The sequence below is a fragment of the Cnephaeus nilssonii genome, assembly GCF_951640355.1.
Source record: "Cnephaeus nilssonii genome assembly, chromosome: 5".
Classification (NCBI taxonomy): Eukaryota; Metazoa; Chordata; class Mammalia; order Chiroptera; family Vespertilionidae; genus Cnephaeus; species Cnephaeus nilssonii.
The window spans coordinates 26,214,259-26,240,416 of NC_137076.1; the positions used below are offsets into that span (position 1 = coordinate 26,214,259).

Below are 26,158 nucleotides of genomic sequence, written 5' to 3' on the forward strand. Positions count from 1 at the left end.
AATGATTCTCTACCCTAGCTACATGTTAATATGCCCAAAGCACTATGTGTAGGAATTCTAACTTAACTGGCTCTAGGTTATGGTCAGCCAATCATTAAGTTTTAAAAGATGGGTAAGTAATTATAATGATCAACTAACATTGGTAACAAATGTTTAAGTATTTTATATTTATCATTTAATGTTATTTTTTATAGCAATCCTATTAGATCAGTTTAATTAATATACCCCTGTTACAGATGAGCAAGCGAACCAGGTGTTTGTAATAGTTGTTTTTGTTCTTTTCCCATTTGATTTCCACGAAGTACATAACTTTTTTTGATGCCAAAATAATTTTTATGATATAGTGAATCTAAAGTTTAGGTAGTATTACAAAATGGAAATGATCAGTTATATACAAAGGGATCTAGCATGTCACACAAAGAAATAACTATTTTGACAAAGCAATACTTCTGTTTTGACCTGAGTTGCCTTCAGGGACTGGTTTAGGAGCAATGCAGTCCGCCTATCAGGAAGAACTGACTTGGAAAGCTCTTCAGCTGCACAAGAAAGCCAACTTAAAGTTTAAGGCATGGTTTGATCCTAAATTTTTCAACTGTTCATTGGAGGGTTGGCTTTGATGAGAAATCAACCCTTCACAAATGCTTCTGATTAGAGACATATTTAAGAAGCACCCATCCACTACACACCAAAACAGTAAAGTGCAAAATCAATCTCAGATGTTTCTCTTGGATTGTGCATCACTGATAGAAAATAACCTTTCCAAGATAAAAGTAAGTACAGAATATTCATGAAAGTTAGTTATTACTTAATCATTGGTGCATTGTAAAATACTATCATCTTCAGGATCAGTGATGCTGTATGATTTTGTGCATTTAACAAAAACACATTTTTCAAAATGTGTAGTCTACCAAGACCAAATATTTATATATGAGTTTTATTTGAGGGCACTTTGGTCTGACAATCCACACATTTGAGTGAGCAATTATCTCCAAGGAAGATGGATGTCATAAAACAAACAAAGAAACAAACAAACAAACAAACAAAAATGAAAATCCTTAAAGATATTTGCCATGTGTAAATGCTATCTGATTATTAACATTTTATGGTAGGTTAGAACAGAGTTAATGTGGTTTTAGCTCTTCTAGACTATATTCCAAATTAAGAAAATTTCTTACAGTGCATTTGGATGAGATAAAGTACTTTCAACTGCTTCTTAGTGTCTTTCAAATATAATGATGTTTGTCATATAAGAGAATATTTCTCATTCTATATTTTTCCTTCAAAAGTAGAAGGCTGATATTTTGTTCTGTTCATGGATTTGTTATCTCAAAATGTCCTTTCTTCTCTAATATTCTTTGACCCAGTGACTCTAAAGTGTCTATAGAAACAGATGAATAGCCCAGACACCAATAAGCAAAGAGTTCTAAAAAGAGTTAACAACTCAGACATGTTGCTGAAGGTAATGAGCGAGGAGGGTATGTGGTCCTCAAGTGTAACTATTTGTGAACTGCTTGGATCCAAAATATGGACGCCTCTACACTTGTTTCATTTATTTATTGCTCTCTTCTTTTTCAAAATGTGTCCTATCTGCAGAGAACCAGAGAATCGAACAGGTGACTCAGAATTCTTCCTCCTGGGACTCTCAGATGATCCAGAACTGCAGCCTCTTCTGTTTGGGCTGTTCCTGTCCATGTACCTGGTGACCATGCTCGGGAACCTACTCATTATCCTGGCTGTCATCTCTGACTCCCACCTCCACACACCTATGTACTTCTTCCTTTCCAATTTGTCCTTGGCTGACATCAGTTTCAGCACCACTACAGTTCCCAAGATGCTGCTGAACCTCCAGACACACAGCAAGTCCATCACCTATGCAGGCTGCCTAACTCAAGGTACTGTTTTTACTCTTTTTGGATGTTTAGACAGTCTACTCTTGGCTGTGATGGCCTATGACCGGTTGGTGGCCATTTGTCAGCCCCTACACTACCTGGTCATCATGAGCCCTCGCCTCTGTGGCTTGTTGGTCCTGCTGTCATTTTTCATCAGCCTTTTGGACTCCCAGCTGCTATACTTGATGGTGTCACAACTTAGCTTCTGTGCAGATGTGGAAATCCCTCATTTCTTTTGTGAACCTTCTCTACTCTTCAACCTTGCCTGTTCTGACACCTCCATAGATAATATATTGATCTACTTTATTGGAGCCATCTTTGGTGGTGTCCCACTCTCAGGGATCCTTTTCTCTTACTATAGAATTGTGTCCTCTATTCTGAGAATGCCATCATCAGGTTCAAAATATAAAGCCTTCTCTACTTGTGGCTCTCACTTGTCAGTTGTTTGCTTATTTTATGGGACAGGCCTTGGTGTGTACCTCAGCTCTGCTGTCTCATCTTCCCCAAGGAAGTATGCTGTGGCCTCAGTGATGTACACTGTGGTCACCCCCATGCTGAACCCCTTCATCTGCAGCCTGAGGAACATAGACATCAAGAGTGCCCTATGGAGGATGGTCAGAAGAACAGTCTAATCTCTATACCTGTGCTATCATTTTTGGCGTATAGACTGGAAAAAGCAGGAAAATCAAACATGTGCAACAAGAAATTCTGAATCTGCAGTCACATTGTGCATATGTACCTATATGGCTCTATGCTTTTTGCTTACACAATTTATCTTCTTAGCACAGCTGTAACTAAATTGGGAGATTGTTTTGGACTCCCTACTTAAGTCATAGCCCCTCCAGGATTATATGCCCTTCTCACTTTCCTTATGCATTAACCAGGACTCGTTGTCATGAGCAGTCTTGTTTCTATCATTAAAAATATCATAGCTCTGTCTTTGTTGTTATTTATTCTTTCTATACTTTCTTCATGATTCTTCTCTATTTATTCATATTTTTGCTCATTCATGATCATGTTCGTATTCTTGGGAATAATCGGGACTTTCCTAGGAAAACTGGATGTATAATTCCCAAATTCCTGATAGTTTCCCTCCATTCTATCTAACATCTCCATCAATTATGTGAAAGGACAAATACTGTATAATCCTCTCTAATAAAATGACAATATGCAAATTAACCATCACTCCGCTACACAAGCCACGCCCACCAGCCAAGCCACGCCCACCAGCCAATCAGGGCGAGTATGCAAATTAACCCAAATCCAAGATGGCTACAGCCACAGAGAGCAAGGTTTCCCAGGTAACAGAGGAAGCCAAGCTTTCCATAGCCGTTGCAGGCCTAAGCCTCCACTCAAGCTACAAAGTTTCAATAGTAGAAGGTAAACAAATTCAAACAAATGGCAGCAGAATGAAGCTTGAGAGAGCAGGCCAGGGTTGCCGCCGGCAACAGGGGAAGCAAAGCTTTCCGCACACCCTGGCCCGGCTCACCCGGTTAAGGCTACAAAGTTTCAATTGTAGAAGGTGAATTAACTGCCACAGAAATGGCTGCTGGAGCCCCAGGCTTGGCTCTGCTCCAGGCTACAAAGTTTCAATTGTAGAAGGAAAATAAATTCCAGATACCAGGGCCTCCCCTTGGGTTGCCAGGGGGCATGGCCGGCCTGCAAACCACCACAGGCCCCTTGCTCAGGCCGCCCCACACCCCAAGGGAACCCCCACCCTTATCTGTGACACCCTTCAGGGCAAACCAGCTGGCCCCCACCCATGCACCAGGCCTCTATCCTATCTAATAAAAGAGTAATATACAGATTGATCATCACTGCAACACACAATATAGCTGCCCCCATGTGGTCAAAGATCCTGCCCCCATGTGGACACAAGATGGCCACCACAAGATGGCCAGCAGGAGAGGGCAGTTGGGAGGCACCCGGCCTGCAAGGGAGGGCAGTTGTGAGGGACCAGGCCTGCAAGGAAGGGCAGTTGAGAGGGACCAGGCTTGCAAGGGAGGGCAGTTGGAGGTGATCAACCCTGCAGGAGAGGGCAGTTAGGAGTGACCAGGCCGGCAGAGGAGGAAAGTTGGGGGCAAACAGGCTGGCAGGGAAGCAGTTAAGCATCAACCAGGCTGGCAGCGGAGTGGTTAGGGGGTGATCAGGCTGGCAGGCAGAAGCGGTTAGGGGCAATCAGGAAGGCAGGCAGGCGAGTGGTTGGGAGCCAGCAGTCCTGGATTGTGAGAGGGATGTCCGACTGCCCGTTTAGGCCCGATCCCACCAGGATCGGGCCTAAACGGGCAGTCGGACATCCCTCCAGGAGTCCCATATTGGAGAGGGTACAGGCAGGGCTGAGGGACAACCCCCCGCTGTGCACGAATTTCATGCACCGGGCTTCTAGTTCCACTTATATGAGGCACCTAAAGTAATCAGATTCATAGAGACATGAAGTAGAATTTTGGTTGTCAGGGAATAGGGAGTTAGTATTTAATTGGGAAATTAAGAGTTTTATTTTGCAAGGTAAAACGAGTTCTGTAGATGATTGTTGGTGATGGTTTCACAGCAGTGTGAATGTACTTAATACTATTGAACTCAACACTTAAAATGTTTAAGATGGTAAATTTTATGTTAGGTGATTTTACCACAATAAATCAAAAGATATCCTTTTAGTTATAGGGGACATATTGTCCCAACTGTTGGGTGTGTCACTTAGCCCTCAGTATTAGTCCACATAGGGATCTGTCTCAGCTGCAGAGAGCCACCATAACCAAGGTCATGCCTCCTTCTGAAGCGGCTCACATGCCATGACATCTGGCATCTGGTCACCAATACCAGCCAACCCTAAAGGCTCATGCTCAACCCAGACCTTCCTGGTGATTTTAGGAGGCCGTTGATGGGCTTCAACTTGGCTTGACTTCTTCTACTGCCCTTCCTTGTTACGAAGAGTTTGCATAACCACAGAGTCTGAGGGAACAGTCCCTGCAAGACTGTTTTGACTTAAGACACCAGCCACAAGTTCAGAAGTCCCCAAGGCCACCCTTACTTCATACCAGTAAGCCACAAACTTAGGGTCTCCCTCATATTCAATAATTTGCTCAAGTGACTCAGAATGAGGGCATTTCCTCGGGTTGAAATTGAGCAGCATGAGCCATGGAACTCAGAATAGTGCTATACATATGGTTACAGTTTGATTACAGCAAAGGAATAGAAATTAGGACTAGTGAAAAGAAGATATACATAGGGAATATCTGAAGCATCCTCTACGTAAAGCTTCTTGTCCTCTCCTCATGAAGTTTTGATCCATTACCTCGTCCTGGTCACAATGTGACAAATTACTCAGAGTATTGCCACCAGGTTGCACACCTGAGCTTCTGTGTCTAGAGTTTTTATTGAAGCTTTGTTACATAGATGTGATAAATTGAATTATTGCCCATTTTGTTGAACACAATTTCCAGCTTTCCTCCCCACAGGTTGGCTGACATCATTTGGCCTAAATCCCCACCCCTTGATTTACCTGGTTAGTATTTTGGCATGACCAATCCTCATCTTGAATCACCTCATTAGTATAAAATATAAGGTAAGGTTGATTGGGCCCACCACAAATAACCAATCAATCCTATCACTAGAGAAATTTAATGGTTACCCCCAGGCCTGGGATTAAGGTCATATCTCTGTTTAAGTGAGGCCAAATTCATGACTACACATCTGCTCTACCACAGGTGTTGATTCCAGGAGCACTGCCTGCTAAACATCCTGCATGCTAATTGCTGTCTCAGAGTCTGCTTGGCAAGGAAGTCAACTTGGGATATCTTCTTACTAATAAAATTATTTTGGGGAGATTTTAAAGACAATTCCAAGGTAGTTCTTTAAATAGTCAGCGATGTTTTACAAATTAGAAACCCAGTGTTGGATTCAGTGATGGGAAAATACAAGGAGAAGAGATGAAGTATTGAAATTTGGTGCAGTAGGGAATTCCCCATAGAAAATCTTAATGGATATAGAAATCCCAACTCAAAAATGTTTGATAGAAAGGGAGTGCAGAGTTTGAAATAATAAGGTAATATAATATATGATTGAGAATCATACTTTAAAAATATTTATTTTAAAATCTGAAACCCTAGGGCAGTAGTCGCCAAACTCATTAGTCAACAGAGCCAAATATCAACAGTACAACGATTGAAATTTCTTTAGAGAGCCAAATTTTTTAAACTTAAACTTTTTCTAATGCCACTTCTTCAAAATAGACTCACCCTGGCCGTGGTATTTTGTGGAAGAGCCACACTCAAGGGGCCAAAGAGCCGCATGTGGTTCGTGAGCCGCAGTTTGCCGACCACGGCCCTACACCAAAGTAATTAAATGATCTGAGCCTTAGTTATATGATTTGCTTGTCCCATTCTTCAAAAACAGTTCATATAAACATTTTTGCTCTTGAAAGAATGTCCTAAATAGCTTCTCAGTGTTCACTATCTCCCCCTTTATTTGACAGCCAGATTGATTTTTTAGGTGTAACCAGAACTTGTGACTTCTCTGCTTAGAACCTTCCAACCATTTTCTGTTAGTCCTAGAATGAAATTTGAACTCATTGCCAAGGTCTCAAAATCCTTCATAATCTAGTCTCTTCTATCCCTTTCCAACTCCCTCACTGGTCCCTGGATCAGCAATGTAAGCATCTCTTGGGAGCTTATAAATGCAACTTTTCCGGCCCTACTCCACCTGCTGAATCAGAACCTCTGCAACAGACCCATTATGGGGGATTCCATTGCATGCTAAGTTTGTCTAGACATATTGGCTTTCTTGTAGCTCTTCAAGCAGACCTCTTGGCAACCTGAGGACCATTAAAATTAATTGTCTATGTCTGGAATGTTCTTCCCCTTTCTTTCTCAACTTTCCACTTAAATATCAGCACTTAAAGATACCTGACCATCCATATAAGTTCTCCTGATATTCTCTCCAGCAAGTTAGTCTCTATTCCTCTTTTATTACCATTGCCTTCTCAGTGATCTAACAGATTTTGAGTGTCATGAAAGATTGTCTTTGTACCAGGCTGTCTCAACTATTTTGTTCCCAGTTAAATTGATGAAATTCTCAAGAAAGTGAGCTTTACTCCTCTTCCAGTGCAAAGATTTTTGTGAATTGTGATATTATTGTCACAAACAAGCAAGGTATTGCTCACATGTACTGCCAAAAAAACGTTGGTAGAAATTTGTTATAAAGACATTTCTAGAAAAACCACTGATTATGGCAAAGAAAACTTGCATGCGACATAGTCAAACACATAAGTAAGACTATTTAGGATTACTGAAATAGGGGTCAAAACTCTTGTAATAAGGAAGAGAAATTGAACTCAACTCCACTGAAAGATTAGGCAGGAGGATTTTTAAAATTGAAATATCCAGAATAAGCAAATGCATAGAAACAGATTAATGCATAGGTTAATGGCCTGTCAGGGTATGGGGCTGTGGGGTAACAGGGAACGACTTTAAAAATTTTTTAATTACAGTTGGCATTCAATATTGTTTTTATACTAGGAGCCCAGTGCACAAATTCGTGAACCTTGAAAGAAACTGTGGGCCGTGAGGCTGCAGTGGGCACAGGGGCAGGTCTCAGCCCATCCTCCAGGCCCCCACCTGGCCCCTCCTGCCGTGGCCCCCGGTCCCCTGTCTGTCCGCAGCCCTGCTGTGCTGCCGCTGCTCTCACATGCTGAGGTCACTGGCCCCACCTGCACCCACTGATGGTGTGGAAGGATTGGGGCCAGCGCCCTCAGTGGGTGCGATTGGGGCGGGCGTCGTCAGTGGGTGCGAGCCGCAGCTGCTGCCCCCAATCGCCCCCCGGGAGCAGTGAGAGGTGTAAAAATAAGATTAGTAAATCAAAGGGTAAACTTCATGTTTAGTTTGGTAGGTATTCTGCTTTTTCAAATATGTTTATTCCACCTATAATTATAAAATTAATGCATGAAAATTCCAATTGTTCCAAATATCTGGCCAGCACTTCCTGATTTTAGCCATTGAGTGAAAGTTGTGGTAATATATTTTTTTCTTTCTTTTTAAAATTGTTGACAATATTACAGATGTCCTCCATCCCCCCCCGCAACTACCCCCATTTACCCACTTCCATCCAGCCCCCACCCCTCCCTCTGACCATCACCACACTGTTGTCTGTGTCCATGGGTTATGCACATACATTCTCTCATCCAGTCCCCCCTACCTGTTCCCTCTGACAGCTGTCAGTTTGTTCCATGTATCCACGCGTCTGGTTCTGTTTTGTTCATCAGTTTATTTTGTTCATTAGATTCCACATATAAGTGAGGTCATATGGTATTTGTCTTTCTCTCTGGCTTATTTCACTTAGCATAATAATCTCCAGGTCCATCCATGATATTGCAAAAGGTAAGAGTTTTCTCTTTTTTACAGCTACATAGTATTCCATTGTATAAATGTAACAACTTTTTAAGAAAAGATTTAAAAAAATTGATTTTTAGAGAGTGGAAAGGAGAGAGAAAAAGAAAAAGAAACATCAATGTGAGAGAGAAACATCGATCAACTGCCTCCTGCACATGTCCCCCGTCCTCCCCTCGTCCCCTTCGCCATCAAGGATGGTGCCCACAACTTGGGCGTGTGTCCTGACCAGGAATTGAACTGGCAACCTTTTGGTGTATGAGTTGATGTCTAATCAACTGAGCCAAATTGGTCAGGGATACCACAGTTTTTTTATCTACTCCTGATGGGCACTCTCCAGATCTTGGCTATTGTAAATAACACTGCTGTGAACATAGTGGTGCATACATCCTTTCTGCTTGGTGTTTTGAGATTCTTAGAATATATTCCCATAAGTGGGATCACTGGGTCAACAGGCTGTTCTATTTGTAATTTTTTGAGGAAACTCTATACTGTTTTCCACAGTGGCTGGACCAGTCTGCATTCCCACCAGCAGTGTACCAGGTTTTGTTTTTTTTTCTCCACATCCTCACCAAAACTAGTTGTTTGTTGATTTATCGATGGCAGCCATTCTGGTTGGTGGGAGATGATACCTCATTGTAGTTTTAATATGCTTCTCTCTGAGGATTAAGGACTATGAGCATTTTTTCATATGTGTATTGGTCATCTGTATGTCCTCTGGACAAGTGTCCATTCAGGTTCTTTGCCCAATTTTTAATCAGATTGTTTGTCTTCTTAGTGTTGAGTTGTATAAGTTCTTTATAGATATTGGAAATTAACCCTTTATCATGTGTATTATTGGCAAATATGTTCTACCATACAGTGGGTCTCCTTTTTGTTTTGTTGATAGTTTCTTTTGCTGTGCTGAAGCTTTTTTGTTTAGATGTAGTCCCATTTGTTTATATTTTCATTTGTTTCTCTTGGCCTAGGAGATGTATAGGAGAAAATACTGCTATTTGAGGTGTCTGAGATTTTACTGCCTATGTTCTTCTAGGTTTTTATGGTTTTGCAACTTTTAAGTTTTCTATCCACTTTGAATTTATTCTTGTATATGGTGTAAGTTGGTAGTCTGTTTCATTTTTTTTTTTGCATATACCTGTCCAGTTTTCCCATCACCATTTATGGAGGAGACTATCGTTACTCCATTGTATGTTCTTGCCTCCCTTGTCAAATATGAATTAACCATAGAGATGTGGGTTGATTTCTGGGCTCTGTCCTGTTCCATTGGTCTGTATGCCTGTTCTTGTGCCAGTACCAGGCTGTTTTGATGACAGTGGCCTTGTAGAATAGTTTAATATCTGGTGTTGTGATCCCTCCAGCTTTATTCTTCCTTAAGAATGCTGATGCTATTTGGGGCCTTTTTTGGTTCCATGTAAATTTTTGAAATATTTGTTCTAGGTCTGTGAAATATGCATTGGTATTTTAATAGAAATTGCATTGAATCTACAGATTGCTTTGGTAGTATGGACATTTTAATGATGTTAATTCTTCCAGTCCATGTACAGGTGTTTTTTTTCTCCTGGGTTAAGTTTATTTCTGGGTACCTTATGTTTTTTGTTGCAATATAAAATGGGATTGTTTTCTTAGTTTCTCATTCTGATAGTTCATTATCTATAATAATAAAAGGACATCATTCCGGATGTCCTTCTGGGCGAAGCCAGGGCTGGAGTGAAGCCCGGCTCCCGGGTGCCCACCAGTGGCTGAAGGGAAGCCGCCTGGGTCCCAGGTGCCAGAGGGAAGCCGGTGCCAGCAGCCGGGGGAAGGAAGGTCTCCTCTTGCACGAATTTTCATGCTTCTGGCCTCTAGTTGTTGTATAAAAAGACTACTGCACCCTGGCCAGGTGGCTCAGTTGGTTGGAGCATCGTCCTATACACCAAAAGGTATGTGTTCAATTCCTGGTCAGGGCACATGCCTAGGTTGTGGGTTCAATCCCCCTTTCGGGCACATATGGTAGGCAACTGATCAATGTTTCTCTCACATCGATATTTCTCTTTCTTCCCTTCCTCGCTCTCTGCAATCAACAAATCATTGGGTGAAGATTAAAATAAAATAAAAATGATACCTATTTCTGAATATTAATTTTGTATCCTGCTACTTTGCTGCATTCATTTATTAGATCTGGTAGTTTTTTTTGGTGGAATCTTTAAGGTTTTCTATGTACACTATCATGTCATCTGCGAATAATGACAGTTTTACTTCCTCCTTTCCAATTTGGATGTCTTCTTGTCTGATTGTTGTGTCTAGGACTTCCAATGCTATGTTGAATAAGAGTGGTAAAAGCAGACATCCCTGTCTTGTTCCTGATCTTAAGGGGAATGCTTTTAGATTTTGCCCACTGAGTATGATGGCTGTAGGTTTTTCATATTATGGCCTTTACTATGTTGAAGTATGGTTCCTCTGTTGCCACTTTGCTGAGGATTTTTATCATAAATGGGTGCTGGTTTTTTGTTTTGGTTGTAATTTGTATTTACTTGACATGAAATGATATTGAATACTTTTTTATGTGCTTGTTGGCTCTTTAGATATCTTTAATGAGGGCCTCTGTTGAAGCATTTACCCACTTATTTTATTTGAAGGGTTTCTTTCTGGTTACTTGTCCTTTATTGTATGTGTGTCTATCTCTATAGTTACATACATATACATGCCATATATTATATATATGTTATAATATGTATATTATATATACATATGTTGCAGGAAACTTTTTGTAGTCTCTGTCTTGTGTCTTCACTCTTTTCATATTTGTTAGCTATAAAGGGAATCTATTGGTTTGATTACCGGAAAGTCCTTGTGTATTACTGGTTTCAGGTATGGCTAGATCCTGGGGCTAAAAAAAAATTATCTGGATGAATTCTGTTTCAGTATCTTGGTGTACATCTTCCCTGTATTCCCTATTTTTCTTGGCATGCTATCTCTCTTCATAGTTGGCCCCAGAATATTCAAGCTGCTTTCTTTCCAGGTTGGATTCTCAGGGAGAAGAGTAATGGTCATTTGGGACAATTTCAATATGATTACTACAATTGAAGCTTATTGGCTCACTTGCCCACTGTTATCCAATGGAATGTAAAACTCCAATCTGTTTAGACTGGCTCCTACACTCATCCAGAAACCAGAGTAGAGTCTATACTTGCCTTCTCTAGTCATCATTTGTTTCTTTATTAATTTTAGAATCTCCTTATCAATTTTAAAATAAAATTGGGACCATGCTTGGAATTGAATTGATTTTATAGAATAATCTGAATGATTTTATGGAATAACCTGAATGAAATTGACAGCTTTATAATATTAAGTCTTCCAAATGATAAATGTAATATAATTGTCCATTTACCTGGGTCATCTTTAAATTCTTTTAACTGTGTTTTGTAGTTTTAATTGAAGAGGTATTGAATACATTTACTTAATTTATTTCTAGGTATGTAGTATGTTTTGCTTTGTAAATATTTTTATATATTTTCTTTTTTGATTTTTCAGGCTAGCACATAGAATTGCAATTTCTTTTTGTACATTGATCTTTTATCCTGTGACATTTATAAATTTAATTATTTATTCAAGTATTTATGGCTTATTTTAGATTTTCTGTGTATACAATCCTGTCAATAACAATAAAAAATTCTCAACTTTATCTTATTTTTCTTGCCTCACTCCTTTATAGTGATGAATAGATATGATGTAAACAAACATCTTTGCCTTGTTTCTGATCTTAGGGGACAGTGTTCCATAATTCACCATTAAGCATAATAACATCTCTTGAATTTTTCATAGTTAATGGCATCTTTTAGGCAAGCACTATCTTTTCAACCATCCATATAATATGCACTCTCTATGTTATGGAAGGAATGTTAAAAGAAAGGAGAAAATCCAGTCATTAAATACGAGAGACCAAGATTGCTTGTATCTTTGAGTGAAGACATATGGCACATTGTTATTATTATATACACTAGAGGCCTGGTGCACAAAATTCATGCACTGGGGCGGGGCTGGGAGGAGGTTGTCCCTCCTCCCAGCCTGCACCCTCTCTAATCTAGGACCCCTCAGGGGATGTCCGACTGCCTGTTTAGGCCTGATAAACTGGCAGTCGGACATTCCTCTCACTATCTGGGACTGCTGGCTCCCAACCGCTCGCCTGCCTGCCGGGTTGCCCCTAATCACTTCTGCCTGCCAGCCTGATCACCCCCTAACCACTCCCCTGCCAGCCTGATCTATGCCTAATTGCTCCCCTGCTGGCTCGATTAACCCAACTGCCCTCCCCTGCTGGCCCGGTCGCCCCCAACTGCCCTCCCCTGCCAGCCTAGTTGCCCCTAACTGCTCTCCCCTGCCAGCCAGCCAGCCATCTTGTGGCAGCCTTCTTTGACCACATGGGGGCGGCCATCTTGTGTGAGGATGTGAGGATCAATTTGCATATTACCTCTTTATTATATAGGATATTGATTTATAGTTTGATGTGACCAAAATAGCTACGGTTTATTGAGTGATTACTATGTCAGACACTATTTGAAGCACTTTATAGCTATAATGCATTACTCTTCACACACACACACAAAACATTGAAATAATTGCTGTCATTATCTACATTTTACAGATGAAGAAAAAGAGGCAGAGAAACAGCTTGTCCAAGGTCACATAGCTTGTGAGTAGATAAATCTTTGTGGCTTCAGAATTCACATTTTACCTACCACATATTATTATTAAATAGAGTAATTTGTGGAGATAGTATCTGTTGCACAGCAATAAATGCTGACATTTTTTAGCTTCAATATTAACTCAAAGTATAACTTCTGAACAGTAATTTGTAATAGTTAACATTTTAAAAAAATTACCATGTGCCACATACTCATGTATCCTCTTTTCTTAACACAAAAACTTAAACTTTAGCCCCGGCTGGTATAGTTCAGTTTGTTGGAGCATCATCCCACACACTGAAAGGTCACGGGTTTGATTCCCCATCATATCACATGCCTGGGTTGTGGGTTCAGTCCCCAATTGGGGCATATGTGAGAGGCAACCAATCAATGTTTCTCTTTCTCTCCCTTTCTCCAAAATCAATAAGTATATCCTTGGGTAAGGATTTAAAAAAATTAACTGCAAAATTTAATTTTATAAATTGACTGCTTCTGATTTCCAGATGAATGTCCTCCTTCAGTAATCCTCTCAGTTTGTCTCCCCCTCACGCGTTTCGATTTTTTTTGTGCCAAAAAATGAAACAAAATTCTCTCTCCCCAAAATGTTCAACTGTACAATGTCAATCATGTACACATTGTTAGTACACAATGTTAGCAACAGATCCCCAGGCTTCCTCTTCCTCATCCTTCATGACTGAAACTATACCCAGCCAACAACACCTCCCCACCACCCCTTCCTCTCAGCCTCTGGTAACCATCATTCTACTTTCTGTTTCTATGAGTTTAACTACTTTAGATGCCTCATGTAAATGGAATCATACAGTATTGGTCTTTTTTGTGACTTATTTTACTTAGGATAATTTTATGAAGATTCATTCATGTATATGACAGCATTTCCTGTTTTAAGGCTCAATAATATTCCATTTCTGTATGCACCACATTTTTTAAAATCCATTGATCTGTGAATGGATACTTAGGTTGCTTCCACCTTTTGGCTATTGTGAATAATGCTGCAATAAACATGAGCGTGCAATATCTCTTCTCTTCTCTGAGCCTCAGATGCTTAACAGCAAATTTGGATCTTCACTTACCTTTCAAATAAGACTGCCAGATTTATCAGGAAAATAACAACAAAACATGCTCAAATTGGAATTTCAGAAAACAATGTATTTGAGACATACTTGTACCAAACAATTCTTCGTTGTTTATCATAAATTCAGTTTTCAATGGGCATTTTGTATTTTATCTGGCAACTCTACTTCTAAGGTCACTATGAAGATTAGACATAATATGATGAAATCTATCAGTCATATGGCAAGTTTACATCAAATGTGGTATCTATTTTTATAACTTCTATATATTTGCATTTAAAATAAGAATCCCAGGAATTAAAAATTAATTTGATATTGCTATCTTTGCGATAATGGACAAGTTTAAGCTGTGATCCTGAGCACTTCACCTAACTTCTAAGTTTACTACAAAGTATGATCTTTGGGTGAAAACTAGGGTGCCACCTTGTTTTCATAAATGACATTGTATTGGAACACAGCCTTGCTCATTCATGTATATGTTGTTGATGGCTACTTTTGTGCTATGAAGACAGTGTTGAGTAGTTATAACAAAGACCATATGGCCTACAAAGCCTAAAATATTTACTACCTGCTTCTTTACAGGAAAATTTGCTGACCATTTCTTGATGTTATTGGTGTCATTGTTCACTTTATGGGGTTATGCTGAGGAGAAACCAAATGTATGTAAAGTGCTTAGGACAGTGGCACATAGTAAAATATTAATGAGCGGAAGTTGTGGTTATCATATCAAGAGGAAAAAATACACAAAAATTCTAGAGATGTTAAAATGGCATTTGGTAAATTATAACCCATTCCAGATGAGAAATTTTAACAGAACAAGAATATAAAGAACAAAATATGTACAATAAACTAGAACTAGTATGAGGTTTAATGTAGGAAACTTGGAATCCTGTTCATCATAGTGAATAAAGTTACAAGTTCATTCTATCACTATTATATTTCTACTAGTAGAAGAGGTAACCTCTGCATTAGGACAGAAACTTAAAAAAGGAAAGAGACCATAATAATGAGTAATTTCAGATAATATGATTGTACTCATGGAAGACAACTAGAACCACGCTTAGAATAAAGAAGAGTTCTAGAAAAAGAAGAAATGATTAAAAAGCATGAGGATAGTTTAAGGGACTTTGGGAAAATGCATTATGGGGATACAAGAGGTAGAAGAAACTGATTGGGATAGAGATATGTGTGAAGAAATAATGACAGGAAACTTCCCTACCCTGGTGAAGGAAAAAGTCACACAAATTCAGGAAGCACAGAGGGTCCCAATCAAGATAAATCCATAATTAAAATGGCAAAGGTTAAAGACAAAGAGAATCTTAAAGGCAGCAAAGGAGAGGTAGTAACCTAGAATGAGTTCTCATTAGGCTGTCAACTGATTTCTCAAAAGAAATGCTCTAGGCCAGAGGGAATGGCATGAAGTATGTAATGAAAAGCAAGGATCTTAAACCAAGACTACTCTATCCAACAAGGCTATCATTTAAACTTGAAGGTGAAATAAAGGGCTTTCTAGACAGATGAGGGCTAAAGAAGTTTATTACCACAGAACAAGCATTTCAATAATTGCTAAAGGGACTGCTGTAAGAAGAAGAAGAAATAGAAAGGAACATAGGCATAAAGACCAAAAATGGAATAAATAAGTACTTATCAATAATAACCTAAAATGTAAATGGATTAAATGCTCCAATCAAAAGACACAGTAACTGAATGGATAAGAAAACATGACCTGGATAAAATGGACAAATTCCTAGACACATACAGTTTTTCAAAACTCAACTAGGAAGAATCAGAGAACCTGAATAGGCCAATAACATCTAATGAAATTGAAACAGTTATTAAAAAACTTCGCAACAAACAAAAGTCCTGGACCGGATGACTTCACAGGCAAATTATAAACATTCAAAGAAGAACTCATACCTATCCTTTTGAAACTATTGCAGAAAATTCAAGAGGAAGGAAGACTTCCAAGCTGTTTCTACGAGGACAGCATTATCCTAATTGCAAATCCAGATAAAGGCACCACACAGAAAGAAAACTATAGGTCAATGTCCCTGATGAACATAGATGTTTAATCCCCAATGAAATATTAGGAGATAGGATCCAACAATACATTAAAAAGATCACACACCATGATCAAGTGGGATTTATTACAGGGATGCAAGGTTGGTAAAATATTTGCAAATAATTAAATGTGATACATCATTTAAATAAAATGAAGGATAAACACACAAGATTTTATCCATAGATGCAGGAAAAGCACTTGACAAAATACAAAACCCATTTATGATAAAACCTCTCAGCAAAGTGGGCATACAGGGACCATACCTCAACATAATAAAGACCACATAAAAAAAAACCTAGAGCCAACATCATACTCAATGGGCAAAAACAAAAAGTGCTTCACTTAAGATCAGGAGCAAGACAGGGCTGTCCGCTTTCACCACTCTTATTTAACACAGTACTGGTAGTACTAGCCACAGCGATCACAAAAGAATAAAAAATAAAAGGAAGAAGTAAAATTGTCATTATTTATAGATGACATGATATTGTACCTAGAAATCACTAAGGACCCCACGAAGAACTACTGTATTAGATTTTAGAAATGAATTTGGCAAAGTATCAGGATACAATATTAATATCTAGAAATCAATGGCATTTTTATACACAAGAATGAACTGTCAGAAACTAAAAAGAAAAATCCCATTTATCATTGCAACAATAAAAAAATAAAGTACCAAGGAATAAACTTAACCAAGGTGGTAAAAGACCTGTATGCAGAAAACTACAGGATGTTGAAAAAAGAAATAGAGGAAGATACAAACAAGTGGAAGCATATACTGTATTCATGGATTGGAAGATTAACATTATAAAAATGTCCATACTACCCAAAGCAATGGATAGATTCAATACCTAGTAAAATAGCAATGGTATATTTCATGAATCTAGAACAAATATTCCAAAAATTTATATGGAACCAAAATACCCCAAGTAGCTGTTGGAATCTTGAGAAAGAAGAAGAAAGTTGGAGTGATCATAATACACATATCAAAGTATATCACAAAGCCATTGTAATCAAAATAGCCTTGTACAAGCACAAGAACAAACATGTAGGTTAATGGAACAGAACAGAGAGCCCAGAAATCAACCCACATCTCTATGGTTAATTTATTTTTGACAAAGGAGGCAAGAGCATACAATAGAATAAAGACTATCTCTTCAATGAAAGGTATTGGGAAATTGGACAGGTACATAAAAAAAGAATGAAAGAAGGAAGAAAGAAAGGAAAGAGACCACCAGCTTATATCATACACAAGAATAAATTCAAAATGGATAAAAGAGTTAAATTCTACAGGCAGTAAAATCTCAGGCATCTCACAGAGTAGTATTTTCTCTTATACATCTCCTAGGCCAAGAGAAGAAAAGGAAAAAGTAAACAAATGGGACTACATCAAATTAAAAAGCTTCTGCACAGCAAAAAGAAAACATCAGCAAATTAAAAGGGAACCCACTGTACGGGAGAACATATTCACCAATGATACATCTGATAAGGGGTTCATTTCCAAAACATATAAAGAATTTATACAACTCAACACCAGGATTACAAATGGGGGCTGGAGCAGGGTGTAGGGGTTCAACTGGGGGAAGGGAGACATCTGTAATACTTTTAACAATAAAGATAAATTTAAAAAATAGATAGCGACCTGAAGAGACACTTCTCCAAGAGGACATATATATGGCCAATAGACATGAAAAAATGCTCAATGTCACTAATCCTTAGAGAGATGCAATTTAAACTGCAATGAAGTATCACCTCTCACCTTCCAGAATGGCTACCATCAATAAATCAATAAACAAAAGTGCTGATGAAGATGTGGAGAAAAGGGAACCCTGGTACACTGCTGGTGGGACTGCAGACTGGTACAGCCAGTGTGGGAAACTGTATGGAGTTTCTTAAAAAAATTAAAAATGAAACTGCTGTTTGATCCAGGAATCCCACTGCTGGGAATATATCCTAAGGTTTCTGAAACAGCAATCAGAAAAAATATATGCACCCTTGTGTTCATAGTAGCATTATTTACAATAGCTAACATCTGGAAACAGTCTAAATGACATCAGCAGATGAGTGAATAAGAAAGTTGTGGTACATTTACATAGGGGAATAATATGTGGCTGTATAAAAGAAGGAGCTCTCGCAACAGCATGGATTAACCTGGAGATTATTATGCTAAGTGAAATAAGCCAGTCCAAAAAAACAAAACAAAACAAAAAAACAACAAAAAACAAAACAAAAACCAAACAAAAAAAGAAAAGAAAAAAAGACAAATATCACATGATCTCACTTATATATGAAATGTAATTAGCCAAATAAACTGATGAATAAAAGAGGGCTAGAGGCATGGATACATGGGATAGAATGACAGATCTCAGAGGGGAGACTGGAGGACTGGACTAGATTAACCAAAGAACATATATGTGTATAAGCATAGCCTGTGAACACAGACAAAAATGTGGTGAAGGCCTGGGGTAGGATGGGGCTGGTTGGAGGAAGGCAAAGTGGTAGAAAATGGGGGACATCTATAATACTGTCAACAATAAAACAAAAAGAAGAGTGCCAGATAATGGAAATATACAATTTAATTGTGTTCTAATATGCCAATACAAATTAATTAACAATAACGAAACCAATGATGTTACTTAAATTAGCAACAAAAAATATTACCAAGGAATGAACTCCGTAAGAAATGAGAACTCATATTAAGAAAAGCATGAAGCTCTTCTTGCAGACAAAAACATATTCAAATATGGAAATATTTTCATATTCTAGCATGGAAAATGCATTTCCGAAAATCAAAATTGCAAGTGAGATTAAAAAATATTTTAAATTGATGTTTAGAGGGGGAGGAAGAGAGAGGAGGCAAGAAAAACGTTGATGTGAGAGCCAAACATCAATAAACTGCCTCTTGCGCGCCCCCTTCTGGGAATTGAGCCTGCAACGCAGGCATGTGCCCTTGACCAGGGATCAAACCAGCAATCTTTCAGTGTATGGAATGACATGCAACCAACTGAGCCACACTGGCCAGGGCAGCAAGTGAGTTTTTAAATGGAAATAATAAATCTAATCTTTACAAGGGGAGTCTTCCTTTTGGATAGGTGACTAGAGGCAGGCAAGTGAACTTCCCCCTGGGATGGCATAGGGCTCAGAAGTAATTGAGCTGGACCGAGGACACTGACTCTTTCCTCCCGTGGTTCTCTAAGGTTGTGAAGTCCTCAGGGAATAGAGTTCATGGACCAATTCGGTTAATTAAGAAGACTGTGCATTGAGTGTTCAAGGGTGTACTTCCATAAATAATTAGTCTGTGTCTCCAGCCTTTCAGCTTTCCAGTCCCTGTCTAGCTGGCCTCACACCTGTGTCTCTTCCTTTCAGAACAGTAATCTCCATCAGGAGGTCTGGCCCGAGCCTGTCTTTCTGCCAGTCCTGGGGACAGAGCCTCAGCCATCATTGCTCACCAGGCAGAGGAGGACTGGCCCTCCTTGGTCATGCACCAGCAGAATGGCAGCCCAGCCCAGTGAGTGCCATGGGAGACAGTGGAGGGAGAGGGGATGGGGGACTGTTTGCTTATTGTCAGGACAAGCAGGACATTTGGGGTAGACGGGTGGTAGGGCACCAAAATGCAGTTTCTATTCCAAGCACTATGAAGTTTATGTTTTCAGTTCTGGTGGGAATCCAAGAACTTTCATTCAGAGTTCTGCTTTCCTCTTACAATAGTTTTAATTCCCATAGAAATTATCCCCATGATGCAGGAAACAGGTCTCTCTAAACTGTCCCCTAAGCCCTAGCCGGTTTGGCTCAGTGGATAGAGCGTTGGCCTGCAGACTGAAGGGTCCTGGGTTCGATTCTGGTCAAGGGCATGCACCTGGGTTGCAGGTTCCCAGGCCCTTATTGGGGTGTGTGCAGGAGGCAACCAATCGATGTGTCTCTCTCACATCGATGTTTCTCTCTGTCTCTCCCTCTCCCTTTCATCTCTCTAAAAATCAATGGAAAACTATCCTTGAGTTAGCATTAACCATAAATAAATAAACAAATAAATAAACAAATAAATAACAACAACCGTCCCCTAAGTACTCCAATATCATGAGGTGTTGATGATGATGATGATGAGGGGGAGGAGGATGAAGACAGAAAGCCAGATATCATGAATGTTCACTGAGGACTTCCTAAGAGCCAGGCTCTGAGCTGAGTGTTGGACAGCTTGTTTCATTTCATCTGCATAATCATCCCCAACAAAGAGAAATGAACATGATCATCATTTTACAAATGAACAAGGAGCGCAACATTTAAATACAACTTGTACTCGGTGATGTGGTAAAATAGGAGTGAATTGAGGTTTGAATCCAGGCATCCAGACTGTAGACACCGAACACATAACAGTATTCTCTGCTTCCAACCCAACCTTTATTTAACTTGTCAGGTCACTCCAGGCAGAGACCCCCTGTTCCCTGTCCTCTTTCCTTTGGGGGTTCCTGGTAGACCCCAGCAGAGAGCAATGGATGCTCCTTGCTGCACTGATGAAAAGCAGGATAGCTGAGCTCAAAGTGGGGATCATAGAAAAATTAGCAGATTATAATTTAGAGCAGATGTTGCTCCTGCCTCCCCCGCCCCCCCCCCCCGGCTTCTTCCTCCTTCATTTCTGTACCTTAGCCCTCTCAGTCTCCAGAAGAGACATACATTAAGGGTCTCGAGTTCTATTATTAGGAAACTAAAACCAGTTAAAAGATGTATCTTAGCGGTGCTTTTGGTAAAGACCACTGAACTTCTGTGTTCATCTTTCTGAAGTATCAGGAAAGAGAGTGAAGACATTTATCACATGGGCAATTGGAGACAGGCAATTTAGTTTAATTTTGTCTGCTCTATTTATCATCTTGTGCAATATGGGGCAAGTTCTGGGTATCTCTGAACCTCAACATTGTCATCTGAGTTGATCCCTAGTTGTCACAACTGCACTGCTGCAAGGATGAAACAATGTAGTGGAAAGTACATATGCGATTATATATGTGATGAATGTATAGAGAAAGGAAAAATACATTTCAAATATCATTATTAATATTTTAATCAAAGTGCTAGCATTATGCACTTTGATTAAAATATCCTGTGATTTGAAGGCATGAGCTTACCTGGATCTCTGACAGGACTTTTTAAAAAAAGTATTTCTGTAGATTTCAGAGAGGAAAGAAGAAGGAGAGAGAGTTAGAAACATCAATGATGAGAGAGAATCTTCGATTGGCTGCCTCCTGCACACCTGCTACTGGGGATCAAGTCTGCAATCCTGACATGTGCCCTTAACTGAAATTGAACCTGGGGCCCTTCAATCCACAGGCTGATGCTCTATTCATTGAGCCAAAGCAGCTAAGGCTCTGACAGGCCATTTTATTTAGTGCTTGTACAAGTAGATATTGAGTGAATGGAGGGAAATGACTGAATCTCATTAATTTGGAATTCCTCAGAGCCTATCCTGTCTTTGGCACAGAGTAGCCTACAAAAACAAAAAAAAATCCCTGTTAAACATTAACTAGATCCTTCGTTTACACCAGCACAGAGTAGGCAAAAAGGCTTCCACCCACTGGGTGCTTTTCTGCCTGTCCTTTCATCCCGTTCAGCAATATTCCATAGGACTAGAGACACGATGCTATAGGGACTATGTATATCTATAACAAGAACTTCCTAGGATCCTATTATTTTCCTTTTATAAGACATATATCATTCAATTGCCAAAAAATTCTGGCGATTTTAAATACTGAACAATTTCAAAGGACAGGAAAGGGGAGGATCAATCTTACTTCATGGACTGGGACACTTTTAGGATTTCACATTTAGGATGCCAAGTCATTGCATGTTCAAGTCCCCTGGGACAAGGAAGGCTTTGGCCTCTCTGCCATGTAATTAAATAAAAGTCATTAAATATTTCTTGTGATTAAATATATCAATAACCTGCTACTGCAAGAGTACTTTAATTCTGATTAAAATTCAATAGCTGAATATATTAATTGTCAAACTTCTGGGGGTATTAGTCTCCCCATTTGTAGGTAAAAAATGCCATCAGCAAGAGGTTGAGGTATCCGCACACACTCTAAATTTACTGTGTGAAAGATGTGGGACTCAAACTTTCATCTCCTGACTCCTGTCCCAGGACTCTCTCCCATCCACTAGACCTGAACAAATATGTTTTTTTCTCAAGTCTGTTTTGTCTAAGATGAGGAAACAGAGGCGAAATAACTGATTTCTTCTATTGGGACCCAGTGAGGTGATCTGTGAATAAGGGAATGGACTAAGCGATTCATAGGGGTCCCTCTGGAATATATATTGTGGTTTATAGGGTTTTATGTAAATAGTAATGTTTTTTCCATCTCACTTAGGAAATCTAAGATATGCAAGCATTATTTCCTCTACAAGTTCAGAATTTCATGTGATCTGTCATGAAATGACTATTACTAGACAGACTTCGGGGCATCCTGGTTCTATATCTCAGCAATAAGAGCAGGTAATTGATTGTATTTGATTTTTTTTTATTGGAGAAAAATTGAGACAATAGTAAAATTCAATGTGCACCAATTGTTACAATGCCGGCAATTATACTTCACACATATCTATCTTATAGACATTCTCACTTGTGTGATTTGGACAGTTAAATAATTTGCATAAGTTTGTCGTTATAATGAATTAAAAATAGAATCTATTTCTCTGGCAGTATTATATATTAGCTTAAATGTTTAAACTAGATGCATGTACTTCACAGAAAGATTTAAAATATGAAGTATTTAAAAAAAACATGAAGTTTTAATGAGAACATTGCAGGGACAACATGTGTAATATGATACTTTATAACTAAATTTTCAGGAAGACTGCCGAAACCGGTTTGGCTCAGTGGATAGAGCGTCGGCCTGTGGACTCAAGGGTCCCAGGTTCGATTCCGGTCAAGGGCATGTACCTTGGTTGCGGGCACATCTCCAGTGGGGGGTGTGCAAGAGGCAGCTGATCGATGTTTCTCTCTCATCGATGTTTCTGGCTCTCTATCCCTCTCTCTTCCTCTCTGTAGAAAATCAATAAAATATATTTAAAAAAAAATAAATTTTCAGGAAGACTGTTTATGAGTACAAAATCAGTCCTAATGTTATGGAAACATTGGCAAGAATGTACACCCACCAAATTCACTGACAATGGTTGACTTTGTGGGACAAGTATTCAGGGGAATGGGATAGAAACAAAACAGTAATTTTATTGGTAATATTTCAAATCTCTATAAAATATAAGTTCTGAAGCAAATATTACTGAATGGTCACATTTTAAATATGGTGAGTGGGTATAATGATAATGGTAATAATAGATAACATTAATGAAACATTTGCTAAGTGCCTGGTAATATTCTAATGCAATGATTCTCAACTTTGGTTGTACATTAGAATCACCATCAGACTCACACATAGAAATTCTTATTTAACTGATTCTAGGCTGTAGCTAGGGCATCAGTATATTTTAAAAGATCCACAGGTAATTATATTGGCCCATTAGAAGTGGGCGTCACTGGTCTATATTAATTTAATTTAATTTAATTTCTTGCAACAACCCTATAAAAGTAGGTTCCATTTTTATCCCCATTTTGTAAATGTAGAAACTATTCAGCTTTTGTTATATTATTTTATGTGCTTTCCTCTTTTGCATTTTTCTCAAATTAAATCATATTGCTACTTGCCAGGAGAAAGGGAGTTTCAAGTTGTTTTCAGGGAGCTGGTTTAAAGAGAATTGTAATTCCTGTTAGTAGGAAGGATTGACATAAAATTTCTCAACTAGACTTATAAAAGACTGAGTTTTAGACACAGCTTTGGGACTTCCTTGGGTTAAAACCCCAACTGTAAATAAGATGGTTGATTTGATGAGAAAAGAATGCTTCACAAATTTTAGAACTAGAAGCATGTTTAAACATTTTAACCTAGTCGCTACATTATGGAGAAAAGCAAACCAAAGAACACTTTCAAACACAAAGACTCCCTGAGATTTTATAGTGTGATATAAATATCCTGCCTAAAAAGCCTCGGGTAGGATTAATATTTGAAAATACTTTTTTGCATCTTTTAAAAATATTTATTAATTAAATTGATTGGGGTGACATTGGTCAACATGAACATATAGGTTTCAGGTGTGGGTTTCTATGTTATAAGATCTGTATATTGTATCATGTGCCCGCCACCCAAAGTAAAATCTTCTCCTGTCACAAGATATTAGAACTCCCTTCTTCCCCCACACCCTTCACTCTGGTAATGACCATACTGCTGTTTGTGTTTACACATTTCAGTTTTCTCTCTCTCTCTCTCTTTTTTTTAATAAATCTTTATTGTTCAGATTATTACAATTGTTTCTCCTCCCCCCCCCCCCCCATATCTCCCCATCACCCGGTTCCATCCCCTCGTTGTCCTTATCCATAGGTATGATTTTTGTCCAGTCTCTTCCCATACCCCCCACACAGACACCCCTTTCCCCCGAGAATTATCAATCCACTCCCATTCTATGCCTCTGATTCTATTATGTTCACCAGTTTATTCTGTTCCTCAGATTTTTAATTCACTTGATTTTTAGAATCACTTGTTGATAGATATGTATTTGTTGTTCATAATTTTTATTTTTCTTCTTTTTCCTCTTTTTAAAGAATACCTTTCAGCATTTCATATAATACTGGTTTGGTGGTGATGAACGCTTTTAGCTTTTTCTTATCTGTGAAGCTCTTTATCTGACCTTCAATTCTGAATGATAACTTTGCTGGGTAGAGTAGTCTTGGTTGTAGGTTCTTGCTATTCATCATTTTGAATATTTCTTGCCATTCCCGTCTGGCCTGCATAGTTTCTGTTGAGAAATCAGCTGACAGTCGTATGGGTGCTCCCTTATAGGTAACTAACTGTTTTTCTCTTGCTGCTTGTAAGATTCTCTCTTTGTCTTTTGCCCTTGGCATTTTAATTATGATGTGTCTTGGTGTGGCCCTCTTTGGATTCCTATTGTTTGGGGTTCTTTGCACTTCCTGAACTTGTAAGTCTATTTCTTTCACCAGGTAGGGGAAGTTTTCTGTCATTATTTCTTCAAATAGGTTTTCAGTATCTTGCTCTCTCTCTTCTGGCACCCCAAAAATTCAGATATTGGTACGCTTAAAGCCATCCTGGAGGCTCCTTATGCTATCCTTACACTTTTGGATTCTTCTTTCTTTCCGCCTCTCTGGTTGGGTGTTTTTTTCTACCTCATATTCCAGATCTTTGGTTTGACTCTTCGGGTGCGGTGGTCTACTCTGTATATTCTTTATTTCAGACAGTGTATGCATAATTTCTGTCTGGTCCTTTTCCATTTTTTTTGGTATTCTCATTTAGGTCCTTGAAGGTCTCTTCAAGTTTCTCAGCGGTTTTTAGAAGATTCTTGAGTAACCTTATAAATATGGTTCTGAACACTGTGTCGTCCATTAGTTTGCTTTCATCTATCTCTCCTACTTGTGACATACTTCGATGTCTCCACATTTTGGCTGCCTCCCTGTGTTGATGGAGTGGCTTTGTGTGGTCGGTGACCTATAGGGGCCGGTAGCTCAGCTTCCCCAATCAACCTAGGTGGTTGCTCTTAGTACTCCCCTTTGTGGGCTGAGTGGAAAGTCTTGGTGTAGTTAAAAGCCTTGATTGCTGTTGGTACACTGGGAGGAATTGACCTCCAGGCCAATTGGTTGTGAGGGCCTGCTGTGTCTATAACGGAAGAATTGCTGTGCTGGAGACACAGTAGGGCTTTGGTGCTCACTGAGTCTGCCTCTTGAATGTGTCCCTTATGAGAGTGGTTGAAATCTGGTGTCGTCCACACTGACAGAAAAGTCACTCTCACTCTCCGACCGATGGCCGAGAGTCCCGTAGGTGTCTGGGTCCCCCGCGTGTCCCCAGAAACTGGAGTTCAGAGTGGTTGGGATTGTTGGTATCACTGGCAGGAATTGTTCTCCAAGCCAGTTGGCTGTGAGGATCAGCAGTGTCTCTGTTGGGAGAGCCTCTGTGCTCAGCTTGGATGGGGTGGAGTCTCAGGGTGGCGCAGACAAGCTTTGGTTTCCCGTCTGCTCCGCCCTAAGAGGGGTGGT

General features: G+C 39.3%; 2 protein-coding genes across 2 annotated transcripts in view; both read left to right on the forward strand.

Annotated features, from left to right (window-relative positions):
- LOC307098912 (olfactory receptor 7E24-like) overlaps positions 1–26,158 on the forward strand; it is a gene marked incomplete at its 3' end in the record, with an annotated part of 280,559 nt that overhangs the window by 123,344 nt on the left and 131,057 nt on the right. The window lies entirely within an intron of this gene.
- On the forward strand, positions 1,577–2,521 carry LOC307098909 (olfactory receptor 7E178-like; the record flags this gene model as incomplete). Its single annotated transcript, XM_079770047.1, has 1 exon — positions 1,577–2,521. The coding sequence occupies one exon, from the start codon at positions 1,577–1,579 to the stop codon at positions 2,519–2,521; it is 945 nt and encodes a 314-aa protein (XP_079626173.1).